This window comes from Anopheles stephensi, chromosome 2 (assembly GCF_013141755.1).
Source record: "Anopheles stephensi strain Indian chromosome 2, UCI_ANSTEP_V1.0, whole genome shotgun sequence".
NCBI classification, from domain to species: Eukaryota; Metazoa; Arthropoda; class Insecta; order Diptera; family Culicidae; genus Anopheles; species Anopheles stephensi.
The window spans coordinates 34,715,257-34,741,816 of NC_050202.1; the positions used below are offsets into that span (position 1 = coordinate 34,715,257).

General features: G+C 39.1%; 1 protein-coding gene across 15 annotated transcripts in view; it reads left to right on the plus strand.

Annotated features, from left to right (window-relative positions):
- The first annotated feature begins 7,288 nt into the window (after window positions 1-7,288).
- Window positions 7,289-26,560, plus strand: part of LOC118503717 (rab11 family-interacting protein 4B) — a 49,081-nt gene continuing 29,809 nt past the window's right edge. For 4 of the 15 annotated variants that reach the window (XM_036037300.1, XM_036037299.1, XM_036037301.1 and 1 more), the window contains exons 1-6: window positions 7,294-7,455; window positions 7,981-8,704; window positions 22,374-22,496; window positions 23,445-23,580; window positions 23,710-23,799; window positions 25,934-25,978. In XM_036037300.1, the coding sequence (XP_035893193.1) occupies window positions 22,388-22,496; window positions 23,445-23,580; window positions 23,710-23,799; window positions 25,934-25,978 (380 nt within the window). In that variant the 5' untranslated portion in view covers window positions 7,294-7,455; window positions 7,981-8,704; window positions 22,374-22,387. Of the gene's footprint in view, window positions 7,456-7,581; window positions 7,605-7,730; window positions 7,755-7,789; window positions 7,813-7,980; window positions 8,705-22,373; window positions 22,497-23,444; window positions 23,581-23,709; window positions 23,800-25,933; window positions 25,979-26,560 lie in introns of those variants that run through there. The other 11 variants (XM_036037308.1, XM_036037307.1, XM_036037309.1 and 8 more) reach the window with 8 other exon arrangements.

Sequence of the window (26,560 nt, forward strand, 5' to 3'; positions counted from 1 at the left end):
CCAAGATAATACAGGTACAGGGGTTTAATAGCAAAGAGGTTGGCAAATGTGAGCAAAATGAGATATTTTAGGAAAAGGCAGGGTCGGATCGTGGTATAAGTTAATTCGGCAAATGCTTGAGGTCCTGAGCTTACAAGGGGCTCCGTTCATTTCGACAGAAAGGTATCTTCCTATAAACGGGCTGTGCGGTCCCAGGAGTCTCAATCATTTAGAAGGCTCTGAACTCCATAAGGTACCTGGTATAGTAACTACGCTTGGATCAGCAAATTAGATATGATAGGGGCTTTCCATTTCCATTTTGCTCCAAGAGCCTCCAAGAGCTTCTATCTGAAACTGGCCAAACGAAAGTCCAAATGACTTTAATATTGAATCCGTGGACATCGATATGGAATAGAATAGTTCGACCACAAACTTGCTACAGAAGAAATTCCGAGATCCGAAAATCAGTTACTCTGCGATCTTTTTGATTTTTTTTTTTATTATTTAGCGCATAATTGTTTGCTTTAAGGTTGATCAATTTAAAATTCTTAAAAATTAATCATAGGTATACTTAATCCATCTAATCACTCAAGCCTAATTGTAGGTTTAAACTCTCAAGGAAGGCGAAACAAATAACAAGAAGTTTTATTTTACAACGGACAAGCGCAAATGCTGTCATTCAGGTACAAAAGGGATTTTGCTGCTGGATAGCTTGATTGCTCGCTATCAGCAGTTCCAGAGCTATGATCAGAACCTTTCAATTACATCTTTTCGTTTCTAATGTTTGAATACCGAGTAATAGAATACCTCGTTCTAGTACGTAGCAACAACGCAGTCTAGATGTTGAAAATTGGGCTAATGAAGTCGGACCAAGGCGTAACGTGTCACCATACGTTGGATAGATTCAAGCCATTTGATCCAATAATCAATGTTTGGATTCCATATAATATCCCCATAATTCAAGTTCCCAGCGCGCCAAACTACCACAGAGGCTCTTTAGCCATATAAAATCGCATAAAACTTTAGTCATTCGGTAAACGAGCTCAAGTTTAGATATATTCAAGCAATTAAGCTTTCGAAAATTATACCAAGGTCGGAAACATTAAAAAAACGTTTAATTTGTTCGTCAGAGATAAAATAAATCAAAAAGAAAAGAACTCCTAGAAGAAGTAACAGATATAGTAGAACAATTAATACCACAGATTAAAAGAAAATACTACGTGCACCAATCTCTAAAATTTCCAATATAAAATTGAAATATTAATATATTGAGATTTAAATTTATGAGTCTACAAATTTTAAAGTCGTCAACATTTTAAAGAAATATATATCATACATTTCTATCATTATTATCATTAGATATCATAAGATTTCATTAGTGTATGAAATAAATAAGAATAATGAACCTAAATTACTTCCTTCCGGAACGGTGGCATACGTTTTTTTATCGGTTTTGCATTTGTAGTCCTTATCTGAGTGATCCACCACTGATCCGTACGATTTTTAGCGTAGCAAGATGTACTCAGCAATTTGCTTGCGGTGGCTCGATTTGATTCCCAGCTCTGGAGATCATTTACTTAGAATTTTCGAACGTTCAAATGATTTTATTCTGAACTTCAACATGTATTCAGAATGCACTCATTAAATGATTCAATACGAGCTTTGTTACGCTGGTGTTTACCAAATGAAATTTATATATTTTACCGTAAATAAACTCCTTGTATAATTTTTAAAATTTTAAGTGCATCTTTAAGAACGCATAAAAAAAGCTAGTTATAAAAATATATGACAAAGTGTTCACTTTAAAATAAATGGAAGGTATTTTATGAAGAGTAGAAGTGAGCACTTTATTTTGCCGATCACTGTCCATTTTTTGCCTGACAGCTGGATATTGCAACTATAAAGAAGAACAACCGTACATACATCTAGAAATTCTAGAGCCTGACCTTATTTCTTCCTCACTGCTAGAAAATCAAACCCTTATCAATGGTCCGACGATCGCAAACACACATGCAGTTTATCGTCTGAACACCGTAAATTGCAATGTACCAGCGAAGGAATAGAGCCGGGAAGAAAGGCTTCTGCTTCAATGTAGGAAAAAAGTGCGTCAAGAATATTGATGTTGACAAGGCGCCAAACGCATTTGTCGTAATTAAAGACAAAATTTTAAAAGCATTCATCCGTAAAAGGTTTGTGCGAAGTGGCAGTTGCCAAAAAAGTTGCCATTTGAAATATGACCCGGTAGGAAAGAGTGAAAGAGAGAGACAGAGAAAGAGAGAAACACACACGCAGGACATCCACATGGGATGTTAGATGGGAGCCAACGTGTCCAAGTCTTGTCGTAATAGCCAAGGCGAAAGTTCCAAAAAGTCACTCATGTGTGAGCCGATGAAGCTCAAGTCCCCAACCCCTAGGCCGGAACTGTAAATGTCGCCAACGGTCGTATACCATTTTATGCTTTTTGTTAGTTTCATGTTCGAAATTACGCGCGCACTTGGGGCGCTTTTTGTTCATGCTAATAGGCATGTCAAACATTTTCAGAACCAAAAGCTCACGAGTTCGGGAGCATTTCCTTAACGTGGCGCTACGTGGAAAATAAACGGACCATCTTTATAGAAGCATGCATGAAAAACAACTTAATATAAAATTCTTCAAGTTGGTTACCTTTCGAAAGAAAACATAAAATAATGTGATCAATCTAACTAGCTTATCGATCGCTGGGTTTGAAATCATTTCCTCGTACAAAATAATCATTTCCAATATCCGGTTTTCGTCCTTCGTTGGCGTAATGGCGTTTTCTTCGAACAGTAAGCTAACTGCTAGAACTATGTGTATAGAAGACCCGGCGACCTTCTGCGCTTGGCTACAGGACGCGGAAAACAGGAACAGGACGCGGAACAATTCAATTAGCTCCTTGCTCCGACCTTGATTTCCTCGGGGTGTTTGATCGTAAGACAAGTACGTGCTTTGTTCGTAACAGCGTTTCGATTATGATTCTGACTGCTCTGGTGGATATTGGCTTGCTGCAGGAAGCTGCATGTTCGCCCCGGACAATGTACCGACTGTGGGAATCTGGGAGAGGTGAATTTTGATGCACCCTGTGAGACACTCACTGATATATGCGGTCAGAGCCAAACATGATTATCGGTTGATAACTTTAACACTATCAAGCGTTTCAATACATAAGTTATCAATTATATACAATTTTATTGACATCTATCAATTTAAGTAGTTTAATAAATTGATAATAAATAAAAACATTTTTTTATAATCGGAAAAACGATTTTTAAGGAACAATATATTCTCTCTCTCTCTCTTTATTTCTCTTTCTTTCTCTTTCTCACTCTTCTTGGGTTTACGACCCGTAAAGTCATGCCTGTCATTTCTGGCTTAGTAGACTCTGGTCCTCACTACGGGGGAACGGTCCGGATGGGATTTGATCTCCGGTCCTGCTGTATAAATATCGGCGCCGTTATTACCTCTTCCACCGAGACGCAACAAACATTATATTAATATCTCTAATAAAACCCTTTTCCTTGATCTTCATTGTATTCACCTTTGTGCATCTTTAATTGCTTGAAAATTTTTGTCAAGAGAATACCCAAAAGCAGCTCACCCGGACACTAAACCGAACCTTTAAATATTGCCGACGCTGTTACGGAGTAAAAGGAAAAGTGAGCACAAGCGATAAAGTACTTCACCTTATTTCCTGGTCACCTGTTTTTTGTTCCCCCTCCCTTTCCAATCTTGACCGGAAGTTCCGGTTGGAAGGGTCAAAAGCATTTCAAAAAGGACGGACATTGTTTTTTTCCCGGCCTCGCACTCTCTCTGCCTGTCTGTCTGTGTGCAAAAATCAAGAAAGCGACGGCCAAACATTTCACCCTGCTCATTAGCCCGGTGCTCATTACTTTCGCCGGATTCACCGCTGCCACTTCGCCGAACATCTTTGGGTGTTGAACATGTTGTTGATTACAAGTTGGGCCACAACTTTTTTTGTTTCTGATGTCTGATTTTTGTTTTCCGCACCCATCCCGCCCCGGACGGCAAATGACGCGACTCTGCGGTGAAATGGGATGTAAAGCATGAAATCGAATTGGCAAAACAGAAAGCCTTTTTCGAGATGGTGACCGTAGCCAGCGTTATTATTAGTCACTCGTTTACGTAGGACAAACATTTCAAAAAAGCTGGTTGATAATGCATTTTACTTATTTTTCCTACCTTCGGGTGCGAGAAGAAGAGCATGGCTAATTGGCTAGTGATAACAAAAACGGTTTTTCCCACGTGCTTGTTTTATTCTAGCGAGTTGCAAGTAGCTTTAACAATTAACAATATTTATTCTAAATTTTCTATTCACAACGTCCTGCTTGCATTGAGTCGTAATTAAATTGATGTTCCTAATGAATATTTTGTATACGCTAGAAATCGGTAAAATGGCTCTATAAATATTAAATGATAAATATAAATTATGTGATTTGTACGTACAACTCGAGATTCAAACCGTACAGCAATATTATGGAAAAACTTGCTTGCCCTCTGTTTGAAAAGGTTTGTGTCTCAGCTAAGCAAGACCTGAACAATGGACCAATTAGCGCAGAGATGGACATATTTTTTTATAAATTGATAGTACAACTTAAATATTTATCAAATGGTTCGTTACACATAATTTGTGTTTTATCAAAATATCAGTATCAAATAGTTAAATTTAATTCTTGAATACTTTTATATTGAAATCCTTATCGAAGTAGAAATTCACGCACCATAATACCAACAAAATAGAAATGTAAATCGTCCCAGCTTACCAGGGACCTGCAGCTTTCGCTTTACAGTAGATACCTCGATGAAAGAGGAAACAAAGTCTATCTCCGATATTCTTCGTAGGACGACAATGTTCGACTTTTTTTAAGGAAAGTATGACCATTGGAACAAAAAATCAATTTTTATACTGACGGATCCTCCTCAGAGTAGGCCATCGGTTTTAGCGCATTATTCCAACTACGCCACTTCCACTATATTGAGTCGACTGTGCTCAATATATGTAGCGAAGCTCGTCGCAATCTTTTGCGCCTTATTGATCATGAGTGCTTATAGGCTTGATTCACACTCATATTTTACATTCTTCTACAGCTTAAGCGCGGTCGATTTCAAAGCACGTGGCTGCGGCCTCGGATACCACCTACCACACATACCTATATTATGTGTCTGTTATATGATCATAGAAGGCCTTGTCTGGAATATGCGGCTGTTCGATCTACCTTATTGGACGCAATTCAGGACATCAGTAGAACACATAACGTTCCTATTCTAGACCTCCGGGTGGGCAAAGATTATATTTACCTGAGGTTTATTTTTGACTTCTGCCCAGCGAATGGTATAGTAATTTATTACCTTTTCTTCCACTCCTACTGTTTGTCTGTTATATGTGTTGTATCTCACTTGTGTGTATGATGATGAATGACTGGATGAATGAATAATTGTATGAATGAGTGTGAAGAAAGAGGGGCTTGGTATGGCATAGGCAGAATGTAATGGATGACCCAGGACCACAAACTACATCGTTAAAACGACGTGTTGTAATGTGATGTGAGTGATGGAAGAACACTGGCTCTTGAAACTAATCGGAAAACTCACGAAGGCCACTCTCTTGGATACAGATCCAAACACTCTTGGATACAGATCCTTGCAATCAACAGGACCACGATTTTGATGGCGGAATTATTTTTAACGGATCAGCCGTGCCCTTTCACGGTTTGTAGAAGGTAATGTCTACAAACCACCGTGAATTGTATTCGTTTTGTAAAGTAGTTTTAAGTAATGCTGACAGGCCGTCCTGTATGACTAAAAAAAAAAACAACAAAATTTCCTTATTTATTGTCTTCGGCTATAAATAAGGTTTTTGATTAGACCACAGATGAACCAGTTGGGTGATACTAGAGTTATTCGTTGACCGTAACGTATTTGCGGTCTGCTCTGAAAATGTTACTGCACTGCATCAAAGCTCCTGGATCCTTTAATCAGCTCTTAAGCAGCTTTTGAATTTTTAAGTGCTGAGTAAATTAAATGACATATTACTGAATCTTGAATCTCCACCAGGACTGTCTACTAAATAAGTTATAACCATATCAAATACTTCTCTGATAGCAAATCGGTTCAGCCCTATTCCATTTTATATCATTCGAGTTAGGGTAAAAGTCTGGATACAAACCGAAATCTTTTAAATGTTTAAAAAACATTGTACTGTATGTATATATGTCGTTATTTCCTGCTCAAAAGAAATGATTCAGTTGTCAGTGTTTCAACCCTAAAGTATTATTTATGTAGGCGTAACTTTTGTTACGCAAACTCAAAGTAATAATAATTGTGCCGTCGAATGTGGGCAAAAACATTTAAACACGGACAAAGAAATGACTAGATGAACTTTTAAAATAACCTAAGTGTTTTAGTGCCTTTACTAGACGAAGTAGGATACCACCATACCATTTTTTTTTTGTTTACCAAGTAGAAAACGAGTTGGCATGAGCAATGACTGAAAAGACTCGACGCTGAAATCGAGAATCGTTCTTTAAAATAATCAAACTAATCGCTTCTTTATATCTTTTATGCACGACTCGAAAATTAAGGGCCCTCACCGTATCTTGCTTACTGATAAGTCCCATCGGCATTGATTTAGCCCGCCAGTCAGTCTTCCTCAAATCTCAAATCTTTTTCCCAAAACTTCATTGAGCCAAAGGTAGCTGTTCAATGTCTCCGGACCATCTGCGACTTTTGTGCAGACTCGCACCTGAAACAGCTAGCTTTCTAAAATTAGTCTGTTGTATAGCCCTTTTAAATTAAATCGTATTGGGTGGAAATACCCAGTCAAATCGCTTTTTTGTGTAAACCATCAAGTCTTCAGAACACGAAATAAGTTTTCAATTACTCAGAGAATATTTCTTCTTTTCGACATTAATTTTCCTTTTTTTCGTTTGCCTTACAACAGTCTAATAAAGGCTTTTGATTAACTGGCTCAATTTTGAAGTGTGGTTCAAATTGTCCTTCAACAGCCACAAGTAGATTTATCTCAGTATGATCTGGAGCCTTTTATCAGCATTGTCAGAAGGTTGCCCAGTTTTAAAAATATCCAATTCCGCACTTTTAACGCATCGTATGAAAAGTGATCCAGTTTGCTAACTGGGTCATCCAAGCATGCAGTGTTGCGGGCGAAACCTGTCAAACAAATATATCCAACTTTGCTGTATGGGAATTTTCGCCCCGCTTTTGCTCCGAATCGTAGCACAGTGGGATGCTCGCACCAGCAACAGCCCAAAACAGCACACTTGTACACGGATTAGCGAAGCTCTTGGTTGTGCATTTTCTATTTACTTTCAGCGAGCGTCGCGCGTTTTTCGGTGTTGCTGCTGCACATTCCACGAGTGCAAAGTGTTGGACGTATAAGGTGCAAAGGCGAGAGGATCGCGTCCCGCGTTAAGACGTAGCAAGGTAGAATGGCGTTGGTCGGCTGGTTCTGGTGAAAGTAACGGCATTTTCGCTGCACCTTGAATCGCACTGACACAATGCACACAGGTGTCACATGCACATGCAACGCGAAGTCGAATGAAAAGTGCATTCTGTGGAGTGTTTGTGTGTGTGTGAGTGGTACAAAAAGAAGAGAAGCAAAGAAAAGCAGCCCGGAGTGCATTGCAGAAGTGTGAATTGCGCTGCTGCAAGTTGCTTCGTAGCGCTCCGAGAGCCTGTAGCAATTTTGTTTGTTTGTTGTGGCTCATGTGACTACTTTCAATGTTCGATCTAATTGTCTCTCCAATGAGTGTTGCTGCGGTTCGCTGTTGCTACGAAATGGTTGACCATCGGCTAAGCAAGCAAGCGGTCAAAGTTGGCTAGCTGTTTACTACGGCTTTTCTGCGTTCCCAATGGGGCGATGATCACTGATGTTTGAGGAAACCACGGAAGCGGAAGCAGCAAACGCTACCTACTGAGCTGTGTTATATTTTTTTGTTTTCGTTTCAGCATTGCTAAAAATGTTGTTTGTCGTGTAACCTGTCCTTTTGAAGCAAGTTGGTTTGTGTATTCGTTCGTCTGTGAATCGGTTTGTGTAGTGGCGCAAGGTGTGTCGTTTTAGAGCCCGTCCGTGGCAAAAGTGTAAAGTGTGTGTATAAGTGTGTCCCGTAAGCACAAGTAATGTGTTTAATAATTTAAATGTGATTTATAAAGTCGTTCTGCTAGAAGTCCCGTGCAGTTGCGTCAGTTCAGCGGAAAAGCGGAGAATAGAGAAAGTGAGCGACATACAGCAGCAATTCCCGTTGCAGCAAAGTGGGATCGTGTTGTTGCGCTTTGGATAAATCTTGACGGGATATCCGTTTCGCAGCAGTGGCAACAATTTAAAGCCCATCGTAAGCCGTCGAAAGGCAAAAGTCATCACCGAGCAAGAAACAGCATTCGCAAACACAAACACAAAGCCTCGTCCGCGTCGTAGAATAATAGGTGGACGTGGGTTGAGTGCAGTAAAAGCAGGCCAGCAACAAAGCCTCACCACGATCATCCATCCGCACACATCCCAGCAGCAGCAGAAGAGGGTGAACCCAAGCGCTCACCTTTGAAATTCCTGCTCATCGCGTGTTCATCACCGTCCCATCACCTGAACGGCAGAACCCTCCTGCACACAACCTGCTTCGCCTGGAATTTGTCTGTAGCCCGTACCTTCGACGCATATCTTCGGTTGTCTTCATTCAAGGTAGGCTTCTCTGGCGAAACAAGTTTTTCTTCTGGGCCCTTGGTTTCATCCTCCCCACTTCCCCGGTCGCACTGTTCTCGAATGCTCATCCAAAGCTGGCCGGATTGTCCGTACTCGTCTAACCGTGCGTTCGCTCTTTCGTTCGCTCGTTCACGTTTTCTCCCGAGCCGGATGGTTCCAGTCGCCGTTCATTCCACTTTTACGGCCGACCGAACAGCAGCCATAGCCGCGCTTGCATTTACCTTACTATTTTTCGTACCACCGTGTGTTGTCTCTTGGATCTGGTGCTGCTGCTGCTGCTGCTCTGCCCGATGGACGGCGTCTTCGGTTGTCCCTTCTCAATAGTGGCCTGAACGACAGACCCCAGTCACTTCGAGCGGGGGAAACCCCAAAAGAAACCGCACACACACACACAGACACACTGTTGGGTATGGTTGCTACGATCGCCATGGTGAACCGGTTTTCGGAATCGCATCCACCAACGAACGGGGTGGTTGTGCGAGCAGAAGAGTTGTAGTAGTCGATGGTAGGAGGCTGGGATGCCTTTTTTCTTGGTTTTTTGCTCACTCAAATGTGAACCTCTGGTGTAAAATGAACCTAATCGTTTCGTCATGTAACCTGAGGGATGGACGATATGCTGCTATGGCTGGCTTTCGGCTCAGATCGTACGATCGCATTTTTCAGGGCAGCACACCGGCTTACGGTATAACAGTAAATGTCAGAAAGGGGTGGGTTTGGGTTTGGGGCTTGCAAATAGCACACGCATTCCCTTTTCTATTGCTGATCATTGCATTACAGAAAACAATTTAGAAAAGACGGACGGTGATGAGTTTTCAGTTGATGATCGGTGATCGCTTGATTGTGCAATAGAGTAACGGATTTTTGCTAAGGACATTAATTTTGCCGGTCCACATTAGAATACAGGCAACCCTCTCATAACGAGTTTAATCCACTCAGTAAATACATACATAATATACGTATATAAACAAAGTGAATAGAGTATGTAAAACTATTATACAATATTGTAAAAGAAGATGATCAGTCTAGAGAATTTGTGGATCCATGCGGGGGTTGTCGTATGGTAAATTTCTATGCCGGATATTATGCATCTTGTATAATTTTATTGCCATCTGGTATTGAAAATGTTGGTCTGGGATTCATTACACATCAAAAAACCATCGAACAAACCAATCAAAATTCGTGAGCAACGTATCAAAACACGAGGCTGAACAGATATTTTAATATTTCCAAAATTAGTGTTTGTTAAGTTTATGAAATTATTCAGATTTCAAGATTTAAAATCGAAATTCAGTTTCTATAACCTATAAGGATGTTTCTATTTCGTAAAAGATCTGCAAGCAGATATTGGATTGATAGACTAAACAGCAAATTTCTTAAAACTTCAACAATCTGCAAGGATACAGAAACCTCTGGCTGGATAGATGATCTTGGCCACCAAAAAAGCAGGGATGAAGAATCTTTCCTTGAGCTCGCTTAATAATTTCTCCCAAACCAATATTTCGGTCATGCCCGCACACACAGGCCACACGGCAAGACCGGATATCGAAAACCCTTTCGGTGCGGCTCTAAACAGCCTAAAAGTCTAAACAGCTACTGTTAAACTAAGTCAATAAAGCCAGTAATGGCAGGCCTATAGATCTTGACGTTGTGAAGCCAAAGAAAAAGGAGATCACAATATCCAATAATTTCGTTGAAAAAACACCATTTTGTATAAATTTTAGTATAAAGCTGCTTATTCAATCCAATGCTTGACGTTATTATACTAAATCTAGCACGGTTGTAGATAGTCTAAAAATACTTGAAGGGTTGGATCGTCCATGATCCATCTATGAGTTTCGTCGACGTTTCGTTATCGCCTTGGCGATGCCAATTTCAACTTGTTTCACTTGCGCCGGACGAACAGAATACTAAGAAACATAAAAATGTTTGCGTAGCATTTTATTAGCTTTGCCAAATTGTTGTAAGAATGTATTTGCCGATGTTATGTACTGTCAGTGACTGACATGACGGTTAATGTGTTAACTTTTTATTTATTTATTAGAAAGGGCCTGGTTGAATTCGTACTACTAATAACTACTTTATTCGTTAGTTATTAGACCTCTAGTGAAGAAAACATTAATCTTATCACACATTTTGTGAGAATGTTTGTCTACATTTTGTTTTGTTTTAATTTTTTTTAGGGTAAACTTACTTTTTATATATTTTTCATAGTAAGTACGTTAAATTTGTCAATAATAGGATAACCTTCAAGAATTTTTCAAACGAGAAACATACGAAGCAACTTGTTTGCATTGAAATTTAGGTATTTTGCTAGTATATTTAAAAAAATATAAAGTACAGGCTTAATAATATGACATCTCTGAACCACTTTTTGGGGGCATTTTTGGAACGTCACTTTGTCAAACCTTATTCAAATTTGTTAACTTTTTTGTCATTGTTTTTTTTTTGTTCTCTGTATGAGAAAACCTTTCTAAAATGATTAACTTAATTCATTAAGTTGAGTTTTTATTGTAATTTCATTTAAAATATTTTTTTCGGTGTATAAGCTCCAAGATGATGCAAATGTGTTATCAATCATCTAGACAGAGAAACCTCCATGGATAATCTCCGAAACTCCGTCTAAGTAGATCATTGATCTCGAAACGTATCGAAAGAGTTGAAGAAGAACACATTTCTTTTTTTCTATTTTCGTTGATCGATAGCAAAGCAGTGGAGAGCAGCAGTATGGCTAGATGAGTAACATCTTGAGCAAAGATAAACAAAACAACTTCGACTTCTAAGCGAGCTGCGAAAACACGCACACCCATAATGCAAACAAAACGATCGTATAGATTGCCCTGTGGTGGTATAAATTTAGGAAAAAGAAGGTTTTTTTCTGTGCTTCAGTTTAAAGGTGTGTACGCAGTTTGTTGGACACCTTCTTGACAAATACAAAAACTCGATTTGTTCAAAACGTTTTTCCTTGTGTGATGTTCGTTGGTGTCGTTTTTAAACAGGCTTAAAAGTAATGAAAGTTTCTACAGCTAAGGAATACGCGAAGTTTAGCCGAAATGATGTTCGCCAAGCCCTTCCACTTTTCTAGTGTTTTAATTTTCCAAAACTGTGGAAATGGGAACAGGGCACTCTACGGTAGTTCATCTTGAATTCGATGCAACGGAGATGTGGTAAGGTTTTTTTCCCCCTTTGCATGAACCTCTTGACCTGTGCCCGGAGGAGATATATCCATCCGGCGGCTGCAGATAACCAAATCCATTATTGAACCTTCCAAATTGGAGAAAAAAGCAAGCTGGAAATAGAAATGTAAGGAGAGGATAGAATTCACCGTAAGTGGTTTTGTAATTTTTTCCATTAAAATATTTCCACAAACCACGCCACCAACACACGTGGAAAATTAAATTGGACATAATGATTTTCATCCGTACTATTGCTATTGGCCTTGCGATCGATGCTATAATGCAAACGAGCGCTTGCGTTGGTCGGTTGTCTGTCAAAAGATCAGCGATTTGCTGCTACTGCTCAAGGAGCAATCCGTAGGTCTTGTTTCTGGTGCTGGTTTCTAGCTGCTGCGGCGGAACAACGCCTCCATCGGTGGTCGATTGTGGCTTGTAATGTGTTTCGCTTCGCAATTTCATGAATCATTCCAGTGTGACCTAGAAGAGAATGAAGAAAACAACACGTGAGAGGAAGGGCGGCGAGTTCAGCTTTAAAATATATGTGAGAAAATCATCGATACGTGGAGGAAATCGGAAGTGTGTTGGGGGGAAGACTGGGTGTGTTGAGGCATCGATCGCCGTGTGTATGCATTGGTATGCTTCGTTCCATTCACCAAGGAGTACTAATGCTGGTGTTGGGCTCCTGCTGCCGTCTTCACACACTCACAGTGTTTCATTTCAAGCATGGTTTTAGGAACGCACCATTGCTTGAAGCGTTTGTTTTCGTCTTCAGCTTTTGAGCGAGGCAGTGCGCCTTTGTGTGTGCGTGCTACCGGAAAGCAACGATGTTTTATTACATGCCGGTAAACCTTTTCCGAATGGAACAGTTTTGAACGTATGGCTGGAATCGATGTTATCATCGTTTTCGTCGAGGTGCAAGTGTGAGAAAAATCTACCACTAATGAGTCATTGGTGAAATAATTCCTAAAAATACTGTTTGTTAGAGTTGTCGTGCTTTTAACTATATTTTGTGGAGCAAAACGTTTCACAAACGGTCGAAACAATTAACAATTCGTAATGGTGTACTTGAATTTTGTTCGCGTGTTAATATTGAATCATGCGTGTTCCGTTGACAAAACTCAAATCTTACGACAGTGGCTTGCAGTGTCCTGGTCGCCTTGCATCTGTCCATAAAGCACGAACACGACATGTGCTAGGTAATGGAACACGTCGTCTTTTGTTTGGCGGTAGTTAAGTATTTGCGGATATTGTTGTGCATGTTTATAGAAAAATCACGTACTGTCGTGGCTGGGTCATTACGGTTATTTTTGCTTAAAGGCTGGCACATCGCCCTTCTATTAAGCCCGGTTAAAAATTATGTTAAATGTGGTAGGGCAGGATGAGAGATGAAAAGTGTTGTACCATTAGGCACATTGGGCATTTGGCGAGACGTATTCTAAAAAAATTCAATTGTTCAAGCAACAAATCAAATAATTAGATTTCAAAACAGGAGCTAGAAAGTTTGGAAAATCCAAGTTTTTAGTTTTATAGCTTTTTTGGTTGAATTGTTATTAGGTGTGAAAATGGAAAAAATTCCCTTAGTTACTTTTGATTTGAAATTTTGCTGTAAGTTAAGATATCTTTCACTTCTGATATCTTTAATAAATTTTTACGCGAATAATCAATTTGGAATGGAAATTTATAGAGAATACGTAAAAGAATGTGTTTGTTTAATAAAAAAGCCACCTTCAACAATTATTTTGTTTGAGATCTACGATTTGTACGAACTCGAGTAAATGTTTTTAAAGTTTGTCAAAATACCATTCAACTAATTCAAAAAGCTCCAAGGATCTTTTGGAATTACGTTTCACTATAATGTTCTGATTAAATTATGGCAAAGAAATTAGTTGCCCCTATGCGGTCCATTTAAAGTTATTCAATATTGAAAAAAAAAATCTTCGTAACTTGTCAAAATATCACAAAATTATGTTCAAATTTGGTCAAAAAGCTTCATTAACTACAAATTTGAATTAAAAAAAAAACATGATATCTTTATAAGAAGTTAATTGCTGTGCACGCGTCCTAGAACGAATAAAAAAAAATTAATACATTAAAAATGGTAAAATAATGTACGAGCAGCTTGATCATAATGCTCTTTGTACAATTATGATTTATCTAGAATTTGGCCAATTAAGGCCAAAATAGACTTTTATGGGAACTTTTAACGCTTATTTAATTTTAGTAAAACAGTAATTTTATCCCGATATTTATTTAAAAACACCCACTGTGCATAGTTTGCAGAGCGTTGAAAACATCACATTACATTTTTGCGTAAACGCCTCAAAAGATAGAACAGGCTTCGAACATAAAAGACCGGAATCGAGCGAGAACAAAACAAGGTTCCAGCAAGGATTGAAAGGTGTTTGTTGTGAAAAGAAACCCAAGTGGTTTTGGGCTCGTACGTTGAAGAAGGGTTACCGGTTACACCGGAGGGCGCACTTCCGATTTCCTTGGTGCATTGCTGAAAGACATGGAGGAATAATTTGGAAACCAAGAATAATGACACACTTCCGGCTAGCTGGGACGCAGGAAAGTGTTTATTTCATGTGGGTTGAACAGAAAAGGCTTAAGGGCTTGCTTTTCAATTTTTCGGTGAGTACGGTTTGGTCTATAGTGAAGCACTGTGATCACTATTTAAAGATGCTAACCGTGGTCCATTATACTCAAGAGCCGTATAAGTGTGTGATAGGAATATTAAACGGTCCATCAGTAGTTTAGACCGATAGTGGAGGCCTCACAATGAACTTTAAACTGCGGTCGAGTCTTGTCTAAACTAATGTCGCTGTTTCGTTGGAAATTGGTTTCCATTACTCTAAAGCTATTTGTTGATATCTATCTTTCCTTTCTCTTATATTTCTCACAAATGTTTCAAAACTTCAAAGCTGAAAGATGTCGGACAAAACTTTACGAGGCTCTTTTAAGTGAACAGTTGTGACTGGGCCGTTTGTTTCGCCGTATATGGGTCATTTGGGAAAATGATTGTGTTTTGCCTTTTTTTTGTGTTCCCCGCCCGTCTAGCGGACTGAAAGATGGAGATAATCAGTGTCTGTGCGTTTCGGTGGTATGAATTTCTATGAACCAAACTCCACTGAAACGTGTCATGTGACCTGGTTGCCACAAAAGTAAGACGCGATTTTTTTTATTATTGAGCTAATACTTTTCACCTGCTATGACGCATTCATCTACTTTTGGTATTAATGATACCTTTGGGTTTCTGGGAAATAGTGCCTGGTTCGTTTTGGAAGTTTTCGTAGTGTCAGTAGATAGATTCTACGCGTTTCACCGCAGTTCGGTGTTGGAGTTGTAATACCTTGCTTTGTGCATCAATCCTTTTTGGTGACGGTTTGTGTGAAATTTTACGGCAAATCTGTTTCGCGAGCTGAACTTTGCTTTCGCCAATTTCCAGTCCCCAACATCCGACGATCACCGCTAAGGATGTTAAGTGCAGCATAAATTGTGTAGTTTATAATGTTAAGTAGTGGCTGCACGTGACGGCCACAGTTTGTGAATATTATACGTCGACAGCAAAAAGGAGAAATGAAGAGATTTCTTATGAATTTTTCATGAACTACAGGCAGACTGTACTTGCTACTCAGCTACTTTCGTGCAGCTTTTGTTTGCAAATAGTGTTCGATGGGGCAAAAAGGTGATCACTTGCAGACGTGCTCTGATTGTGGTGATGGCAATACATTATGGTGATCGTTATATAGATGCTTTGTTGATTAGTGGGGTTCGCTGTAAGTGGACAACAACATTTTTGGAGGAAGTAATTTATTTATTACGATGAGGAATATTTAGTTTTTGTAAATAAAATTAAATGGGCGTTCAACTCCTAATGATCTGTCTCGCTATTGACCTGGGTCTATTCACTGCTTGTTTATTAAAAAATCATCCAATAGAATTACAGGATAAATAAAGAAGCTCGCCTGATCAGCTTTGTCTAATTTAAGTCTCATAAACTCAGTGCTGTGGTTGGAAGAAACACTCGCTTTCATATGATAAGTGGCACATAAACAAACCACCTGAGCACCATGAGCAAGGTGTTAATGATGTGCATCGCTTTTATTTTCGAGATGCATCTTTAACTGGCGGAACGTCTGGACGAGCTCTCTTTCACTTGGGTGCTGTACGCAGTTGTGGCTTTTTGAAACTCTCAACGATAATGTAACCATTGGTGGTTTTTAATATGCAGCCCTTAGTCTGAAGATGAGATCGTAATAATGGAGAGTAAAACCGTACTTTGAATCAATTCTTCAGACAACTACTAGGGCCTTAGTTCCTAGGGTGTTGAAACGGCTTAGCATGTGATCGAGCCGTCAAAAGAGCATCGAAAATTGTTTCTGGCAACGCGCATCACTAGTCACTACTCTGGTCCCATCGGTTAGCTTTTTGCGGGGTAATCGCGTAACGGCGTCGGCATCATAATTATGCAACCGAATAGTTAGCGAAAGCGCGGAAAATAGTTGGCGATTTTAGGCTTCTGGTGTACCTGGTGGCTTCAGGTTCCGAAGGCGGAAAACCGTGGCTACCGTTGGAACGTGTGTGAACGTTGCTTGTGTGTGAGGGCTTTTAACAGTTTGGCGCTGGTGTTTGTGTGTGTGCAAGTGGGCTTACCTTAGCTAGGGCACCTGAGGAATGTTGATTAGCGCACCACCAGTAAACTGATTTTCCCACGGAACTCTAGGTTTGGGTCTTAAAACTTACATTCGTTGTCTTCTATTTTCTCTCAGTTATCTCTGCATCACAGCTAGGTTTTTGCATCGTGTTTCTGAGCACTGGCTCATATTTCTTTCAGGATGTGTATATTTCCGCAGGAGCTGCAGCTTAGGGCAGATGTTTGGGCTTGAGTTTCTGTTAAATAGAGTGCAGTATGGCACTCAGCTTCTCATCTGCACATGTCCTCCGTTATTTGTTGTGCCGAGGGTGTGGTATACGACGGGCGCAAAGCGAAACACATGTTGTTTCGGTGAAAGGTTGGAAGCTCCGGTCGGGTAGGCGAAGGATCGCCATAAGAGATCGGAGCAATCGGATACTGGGACAGATGGATAGTGCTTGATGCAGTGGCGCACGTGATGCTCATGACACTTTACACCGCGGCACATTCAGCATAAGGAGCGGAACGGAAGTAAAGATAATCGCGTTAATGGTACACCGGAGGATCGTGAGCGCATTTGCCAGTGTAGAGAAACAGTTGTTAACGATAGGAGCTTACAGATGCACTTCTTTGAAGGCACATTGAACGTAATGATCGGATGGGGACGCCATGTGCTGCTGCTGCTGTTCTGTGTGATAAATGATCTTTTCCATTGCGCAACATCATCGATCAGCACACATGTTATGAGTTTGAAGTGTTGAAAACCGCACTATGATGGTTATTACTTAGCAGAAATTATAATATATTCTAATGATGCTGTAGGAGTTGTTGAAACCACGGTAATTAATCCTCAGTAAATGCTAATTCTTTACAGTGGCGTTAAACTGATGCCTTTTTTCTTGATCGCTTTCGTGAAATTTTACTCTTTAAACACCGCACAACACAAACCATAAATATTCCGTCTCGCGTAGATTAAAAATATCGATTCTGGGTAACGTATACAAACGGTGCGAAACCTGCATACAGGCGAAAATCATCCAGGAGGCAGTAAAGTAAAGTGGGAAAATTAAAAATAGCGTCTAATGTTTCTTTGCAACAGTGCATCATCATCCCCGGCTCTGAAGTAAGTCGGCTGGCCTGTGGTTCGACCGTGTCTAGGTTTAGCGTAGCGGGCAAGAAGGAACACTGGGTTTATCCTTGGATTATATATTTTTTGAGTATAATTTTTCACACAACCGTCTCCACCAAAAGATAAGGTCAGTATAGTGACGACTGTCCCAAAACTCAAAGACACGATGACAGTTTCTACGATCACTCTCATACGAAACATCTCCCAAATGAGCAGCACCACGAAAAGCGCGCAATGTGTGTGTGTTGCTGTGTTATTTTTACTGAGTGATGGTTCACGTTGTCGTGCTGAAATCACGAAATCTGCCCTGTGAGACTGTTGGGCAAAGTTATGCTTTTGTTTTTCCCATATATTACACTGGAAAGCACGCATTGAAAAGTAAAAATCAAAACACAATTATGCTCACGACTGCTGGTTTACGACAAAAAACAATGCTAGACCATATCGTTTGCGCTACTGCTGCTGCCATCACGATCGCCGTCCGAGCGGGAGTTATTTTTGTATGCCTTGTGTTGTATCCGGAAATGATGTGTCGGTGCACGGTCAATCCCGTGTCCCGTGTCGTGTGTATGGCAGCCGGCATGCCAGGGTGTCTAGGTGTGGTCTATTAAATTAAAGTGATCTGATCGGGTTGAAACTGCACGCTCGAATTGGCATACGATTCACAATTGGTTTGCTTTGGGACAATAGCTCACCCCTTCTCCCATCTGGTGGTCTGTCTATTGATCGAGAAAAAATAGAGAAAGTGAAGCAATGATCTGTAACAAATTTCATGGTTCAATCGCGTTCGAACTTAGGCTGAAGTCTTAACTGAGCTGGCTACTATTAACGCGCCACACATTGCTACACAACAACGGGATAGAAATGCATCCGGTAGGCCAGATTTTATTGTGTGATATCAGTTCTTTTACGAGTGTTGTATGGTTTCTTCCACCGTTATCCATTGTTTGTTGTATCTGAAAACGGAGCTTGAATTATAGTAAAATGGTGAATCTTGGACATGTTTGTGTGGCTGTGAAATGAACATTTTCCACACGAGATTCTTGAACTTCTGGATGTTTCAAGCTTTGGCCTCCATGCGGTGTTGTAGATAGAAGATTTAGAGAGTTACCAACGTACGAATAATTTCGGATACTCCTGGTCATGGAAGTTCGCTGGAGATCTTTCTTTCAAATTAGGAGGAATGTCTTACATACATCGCTTAGTTCACTTGGGAATCCATCCACATTCCCTAGTCCTAAAGCACGGTGCATGGGGCTAATTTTTAGTTTGATTTTGAGCCCTGCAGATCGTCCTTCTATCGCCAAAACTATCGCCAAAGATGAGCTGGTAATGAACTATCAGAAAGCCTCATACACCCACACTGCATCACCAAATCGAATAGCAATGAAGCGAATGGCCGGCTAAAAAGTATTTCTAAAAATCAATAGCCGTCCAAGTTCAGACCGAACTGAGTCCAATCATTACTTGGTGTAGGTTCTAGCGCCCCAAAAATCAATAGTCATGTGCTTCTACAAAAAAAATCTTCAGACAGTAGCGTGTGCTTTTTTCCCCTTTTTCGACAATCACCACCTTTTCAAGGCACGCCATCGTGCGCTCAGCTATGTTCTCATTTGTGCGACGACGGAGGTCAGACAATAATGAAGCTTTGGAATTTGTATGTTGGAAAAGTGTGAACTACTAAGGTGCAGACTTCATTTTCTTTCCAACATTGACGGAAAAACGGAAATAAAAGTAATGTTCATGCTGCCCCAGCGCCATAATTTGCTGGATGGTTCCGAATACATCCACAACAACAACAACAAAAAAAAACATTAGTTGTTGTAGTAGGTCAAGGTGTAATGACCTCTTTGAAATGAGTGTTAGGATGCGAACGTTTCGGTCGTCTTTGTTGGCATTCGTCCACATGAAACATGAAAATATCGTTTCATCACATTCACCTCTCGAATGAGTCTTGCGCTACAGTGACATTAACCGTTATTAGTCGAATTTCAACAATTAATTCGTACAAGCAACAGCCACGGTATTGATGCAAATTTGTTTCGTGGTTTCGCTGTTGCCAAAACATTCTTCTTGGTCATGTCCCATGTGTCCTTGGTTTGCTGTAACGCGTTGCTGTGGACGAATTTCACGTCCACACAGGTTAAGCACCGAAGAAAGAATGGAAATGGGCCATCGTTATTGGTTGGATTGATTGATTGGTTGTTTGGGTATGAGTTTGTGAGGCTCTAATTCATGGAGGTTTACAATGCCAACCTTGGAAGGCAGCGCAGGTAGAAGATTTGGATTTTTTTTTAATTTTGAATTCCTCAGACCAAATGTTACTGAGCCTGCATTTATTACCAACACCAGTGAAGAAGCTCAACTTCATTGCAATACTAATTCAACGCATGTTGGATGGCAGTTTTAACTGTCTAGAGATTCACACATCCCATAGCGCTCAACGTAAACAATTCTCTACATGAATGCGTTGCGCACGATAGGGAATAATTGTTCTAGTTTCTGTTCTGCTACACATTCTGGAATGGTACGCCCCAACACACCGCAGTTGATAGAATGCTAAGGGATGCACATTTTGAACACCTTTTGTTTCCTTTTCATGTTGTATCGGTGGTTGAACATGGTGCAGCAGGTTTAAAGTTTTCTACCTATGAAGCCTCTTTGTCTAATACGGCCAAACAGAAGCTAGCTTCATCTAACGGGTCGAATTGGCACCGACGTCTTGTGTACACTCCCCTGTACATGTGGTAGTTTCCCTTCTACTAAGGGTTGATCGTTTGCCATATACATACGTATTTGTGTGTGTGTGGTTGCTAACTATAATTAGTCATGGTAGCGCCATGAGTTTGTTCGTTCATGTTTTACCAAGCCAGAGTTATCTGCAGAGAGAATGATGTTGCTTGGTTAAGAATCAGTTCATGTGCAAATGTTTACCGTTTGTTTTTAATAACACGCGCCAGGTGGTTGTTGCCGTGGTCTGATGCAAGCCAGTGTGTTGAGAATTATTATCTGCGATGGTTATGCTACTCCTAAAGCATTCTTATACTAATCATCTGTCCGATGGATGTATTCTGAGGAGTTGCGATCAACATTTTATGTTGTAAAACAGTTCTAAATATTCATCCAACGAAAGTTTTTAATAATTGTTCTTTGCAAAATTCATTTAGGCACCCACACTCTTTGCCAAAACAAATGCGAATTGTTAGTCAAAGCTAAAAGAAGAGCTCGTCGTTACAGTCCTTAGGCAAAAAATTCCTAATTTATAAAGATTCGATATTTTAAATTGCATCACAAAGACTTTGCAATACCTATTTGGTATAATTGTGAGGAAAGTATCGGATTTCTGGAAAGTTGAACCAATTTATGAAAAATAGTACCGTAATAATAATACGTCAGATAGCCATATCACTTAGATCGGCCCGGTGGTACATGCGACAAAGGCGCCGGTCTTCATACGCTAGGACCGGAGGTCAAATCCCATATGGACCGTTCCCCCTAGTAAGGACTTGACTATCCAACTACGTGGTATCATAAAATCTAGTAAGCCAGAAATGGCTCCAGAAAGCCAGATTACTTACATTCACAATACTCAAAGAACATTATCGTAGAACATTATCGTTTTCTTCTTCCTTGGCACTAGAACCTCTAAAGGTCTCGGCCTGCCAATTTCTGGTTTCCTGTGACTTGGTTTTACCTGTAGCAAAGAAGTCAGCCCTGCTTACGACCAAATTACATACAGATTGTTATAAAACGGCTCAGTTTTGTTTAAAAAATAGGACAACAATGCATTATGTTGAACAATATAGGAAGTTTCGTGTTTGTATTCTTATTATATTTTCTTTCACAGTTGAACTATGAAACTAACGGATGAGTAGATTAATCCTAGCCCTTACACATATATGGTGCTTCTAGAACTTAATTCGATTGATTTGCAGATAGTTCCTTTAAAAGATGAGTGTATAAATATGACCTGCTAGGTCATGCCGGTCATCTAAAGCTAAAATGTCGGTTTTGAGCTAAATAGCTTTAGTTGTCTAAAAAATTGGATAAAGACGAATTATTTGTGTTTTCACTATCACTGCCATTTTATGGGAAAAATTAGGCGCAAACTAAACAACTGCTTGCTATCAACAAATGTTACTCAGACTCATGCCACGTCTTTCCTCACCAAAGAAATCACTAGAAAAGAGGCGTATTTTGAGACTAAAATTTTATTATATGAGAGGTATTGAAAAGTTAGATGTTTGCTATATCGCTATATCGTTCTCAAAGGCAACTCTTTTGGGTATTAAAATTGAGTTTTGTTCACAAAAACAAACAAACAAACAAACAATGAAAACAAAAAAATGTTTTCACAGTCAGAACAAAGGCTTATGTACCCAATTGATATTGATTATTATAGTTTGGACATATTAACATACTGGTCTGTATTTAAATGGCATTTGTCAAAAGTGGGCGTATAGAATGGAAAAGGGGTGGACACAAAGATAACTGTATCTGTTTTTTGGTATTGTAATGCACAAAACAATATCGTTAGGGCTTGCCATTACTTCTACTGAGTATTACTGTTTCCAATTTTGACAAAAAATCAATGCTTTAATAAAATTGTGCCTCGTCTGAACGTCTTATTATATTATTTTCTCTGCTACTTCTGTATGATCAAAGCACAATATATTATGGCAAAATTTATTAAATAATGATTTTTCGTTTCAGATTACTAGCTCGGGATGATGGCTCCTTCTCCTTCAAAAAGCTCCAAAACACAACATCCATCGTTCCTAATCACGACAAGCTCGGTAGACACGAGTCCAGTTCCTTCGAGTCCGCCAAGTACAGGTATGCACAAAATGTTTCACGTACAATTAATTACTATTTATTCAATAGTTGAAATTATCAAAAGATTTGTTTTTGTCTGTGCTAGACTATCGTTTCGGTGTAAATTGTGTTATTTTTTACGTTAAATTGAATTGGTTCGATTTCCTCCGCGATGATTTTCGTGACCGAAAATTGGTTTGTTATTATTTTCACTTTCCATAAATTAGTGTCGGTCTTTTAAATCGTTTGCAAAGCATCGGTCTGCACTGCTGCTTGAATAAAGACAATGAAATAGATGTATGCGGAGAAGAGAACTGCGGGTGTTTGCATATGCTCTGTTTTCTTGCGCCTCCCCACCATTTTTCGTGAAATTTCTTCATTTTGCTTTTCAACTATCGTCCCAAGGAATGCTATTGAGGAACAATGAAAGAGAGAGTTGGTGGCAAAAGTGAGTTATCACTTTCCTCCGTTGATGGATATTTGTGCCTCCGGTTGTACCCATTGCTAGTGAAGATTACCGACGATATGCACTTGGCACACACATATGTCAATGCTGTCATTTATGAAACACTTTCTACGGCACTTCTTCAACGTGTTTTCGATATTCAGCGTATAGTATATTTCTATGCAACAAACTGTCGATGAAAAATTGTCCCTCGTTGGTGGGCAGTTACACGTGACGAAATGCTTTCTAATTTGTCCGATATGTGGAATCATGGGCATCCATAGTTCACACAACCATTACGATGATAGCAAATCAGGCTGAATTAGTTGGAACGACCATTATATAATGGCGCTGATACATCTATTTTGATCGATTATTTAATTTTGTGTTTGGTCCCCCCGTGATAGTATCAGTCTCTAATTGGGCTTACCGTGGAAGTTGTTTTTTTGATGCAGCGGCATAAATTGTCGTTTCGATGATACGTTACTAACGAATGTTTTTTTTTTCTTTTAACTTTATTCCAGATGCGCCAAAATCTCAATGTTCCTCACTATCCGATGGAGAATCGTTCGAATGCTACGGGGACAACGACATATCAATCTCAGAAGCTGGTGGTGTTGACCTGGAATTGGCGCCACATTTAAACTCTACAACTGTTGGGTAAGCATATGGCTAACACTCTGTATGTGTGTGTTTTGATGCATGGAGAAAATGTAGTGCAGCAAGGATTAACATATGCATGTTTTGTGTTTTTTTTTTCTCGTTTTATGTGTCTGTCGGCGTTAACAGTGAAAGCAATGGAAATCCGGGCAATCCTACGAATTCCGGAATCACCAGACATTCGTGGAGTCGGACCAGTTTGCGCGGTGCTCCTAAAAGGTGCGTTAATATGTGGCAAAGGTTAAGCTGTGATAGGATCGTGTATGTTTGGTAGTAAAATTGTACTAATCGAAAGAAGATTTAGTCCATGGAGGTTGTTACACGATCCATGAATAAATTTAAGAAGGAGTCATTTACGATAATGCCAAAACTGAATCATATCGACCAAATCAACAAGACAGTTCAGGAACTGTAACAACATAGAAAAACGGTCTTATGAAAGATTAAGCCCTTTAGCAGTTCTATTAGAGTATTAGGTTGAGTGTTCCAAAGGGAAAGCAAAAAAAGGAATATAAAAATTCTCAAAGTGGCAAAATGATGTTGTATTAATAATTAAGTTAAATTTCCTTGTTGTAGACAGAACACTTCGCCATTATCTCTTCGCAAAGAATTGTATGGAACTTATCCAATGAAAGTCACCAATCATTTAAGATTTTTAACCACCTAGTATTTGTCAAGTTAAAGTATAATGTTCCAGTACTTAATGCAAATAATGAGAGCAATAAGCCACAGTAGTAGCATCTGGCAAGACTCTCAAAAATCCGATTCGTATCGTTTTTAGCGCTGCAATCGAAGGCCATTGACCCAATAGATAGATAATTAAATAGAAAAACAATAAGTCATGGAAGTAAAGTTTTAACCGAGAACAGGTCATCGAAAAAATGATCGAGTCGATTTATAAGATTCGATTTGTTTTACACGTAACTGTCAGTTGCTTCACATCTTCTGTCAACTATCTGTAGTATTGAATGAGCTGTGATAAGACAAGTTTATTCAATAGTTACGACCTGTCCAGACCGTTCCCCCGTAGTGAGAACTGACTATCCAACTACGTGGTACCATTAAGTTTAGTAAGCTGGCCGTATTGCAATATAAATTTTAGGTTAAGCTTATGAAGTATGTTATAATGTGAAAATTGTATAGTACTATAAACATAAGGCATATATGTTATGGCTCTGGCAAAACATGAACTCAGCTATATTCGGAAATTTTAAATGTTTGAACGTCTTAACGGTGACTGAACGTTATAAAAAAATTAAATACTTAAAAAAATTAAAGGAAATAGGGGCATGTTCAATCACGTAAGTTAGAGCCATCTGCAAACACAATGTTTTAAATAATTGCAACTCAGTAACAGCTATTAAAAAGCACATACAGAAATGAACGTCTTCTTCTTCTTTGGCCTCTTAGGTCATGAATGTCATTTCTAAATTACTGAACGTAATGATGCCACGTAGTTGGATAGTCAATCTTCATTACGGGGGAACGATCCGGATGGGATTTGAACCCCGATTGAAAGGAACGTATGATAAACAAATCAAATGTTGTTAGATACTTTACTTTTAAATTATTTTGAACAATTAGCATTACATTTGTATAACATTAATAATCCTTCTATAGATTCTCGAATAGACACATAACAACATATCTGTTTATCGAACTGTTAAATAATGTTCTATGTTTTTTTGTTGTTGTAATAAAGCATGACGTGTTGTGACGTGACATTCATTCAATTTAATCTACCCAACTAAAATCAGTAATATGGGTTTTAGATCAGTTATTGATTACTAGGTAATGAAGAAGATTTGACCTATAATGCGTGTTTGTTGTACTTGACGAGCAATTTAACTATAGTAGTTGTGCCCTAGAATTACAAACAGTATTTGATTAACTAAAGCAGAAAAAACTAAGGTTGTTAAGGAAGTCAGCATGTTTAAATTTATCAATAGCCATTTCTATACACAAGAAAATATGAAATCAAGACCGATCTGTATCGGTCATATGTGTATGTATGAAATCAAGACCGATGTACTAGGCAAAGCAAGCCAACGCCGAAGAGAATAGCCAAATAAGTATAAGTTAATGAGAAATTAGGTTTAAAACAAAATAATGGAACAAACCAATGCTTTTTCTATGAATAGGTTTTTGTATCATAGATTCATAACAGCCAAGCTTTAAGTAATACAATCCAATAAGTTGTTTCACAAAATACAAAGATTAGAAATATTAAAAATAATTGCAGGAAGTTGATACACGTTCCTTAGTGTGTCGATGAATGTTTACGGTTATGTCAATTTAATATTGCTAGCAAAATGTATGTCTGACCGCTATTTTCTCCTTTCCTTTCTTTCAGTCACAACGACAACTTACCGAACAGACGCTGGGGATCTATGAGACAGTAAGTATGCGCCAACCGTTTTTCAATAGCATTTGCGATGGAATCTGTCGATTCAAGTTGAATCGAGATAAAAAGAGCATTCCGCATTACTTTATGCAACAAATGCTGCATTCTAGTGCACTTCCGTTGTATGTAATAGTCATTGGCTATTGGCAAAAAAGGCAAAAAAAAATTGAAATGAAGAAAAAAGTTGTCGGTTTTTGTTTGATAACAGTTGTTATAGCTATCTATACAATTTCCAGTTTCTTTCTTAGAGTGTTGGCGTTACTAGAGTTGCTAGTAGCGATGAGCAATTAATTGGAAATTTGATCAATGCGTACAAACGGAAAGTGGAAATGGAGGACACAATTATGCTTGAAGAATTGTCACATACCAATGAACCGAATGTGTTGGGAGATGACAGTAACGTTGTGTGACTGAGTGGAAATATTTCTTCATCGTTTGGATAATTGATTATTGCAGCTTTCCATTTTATTGTCACTGCACAACTTTGCCCAAGGCGATTCTTATGACATAATGGAAAAAGCTATCATACAATAGTGATGTATACATTGTGATTAGGATGAAGTATACTATTGCGGG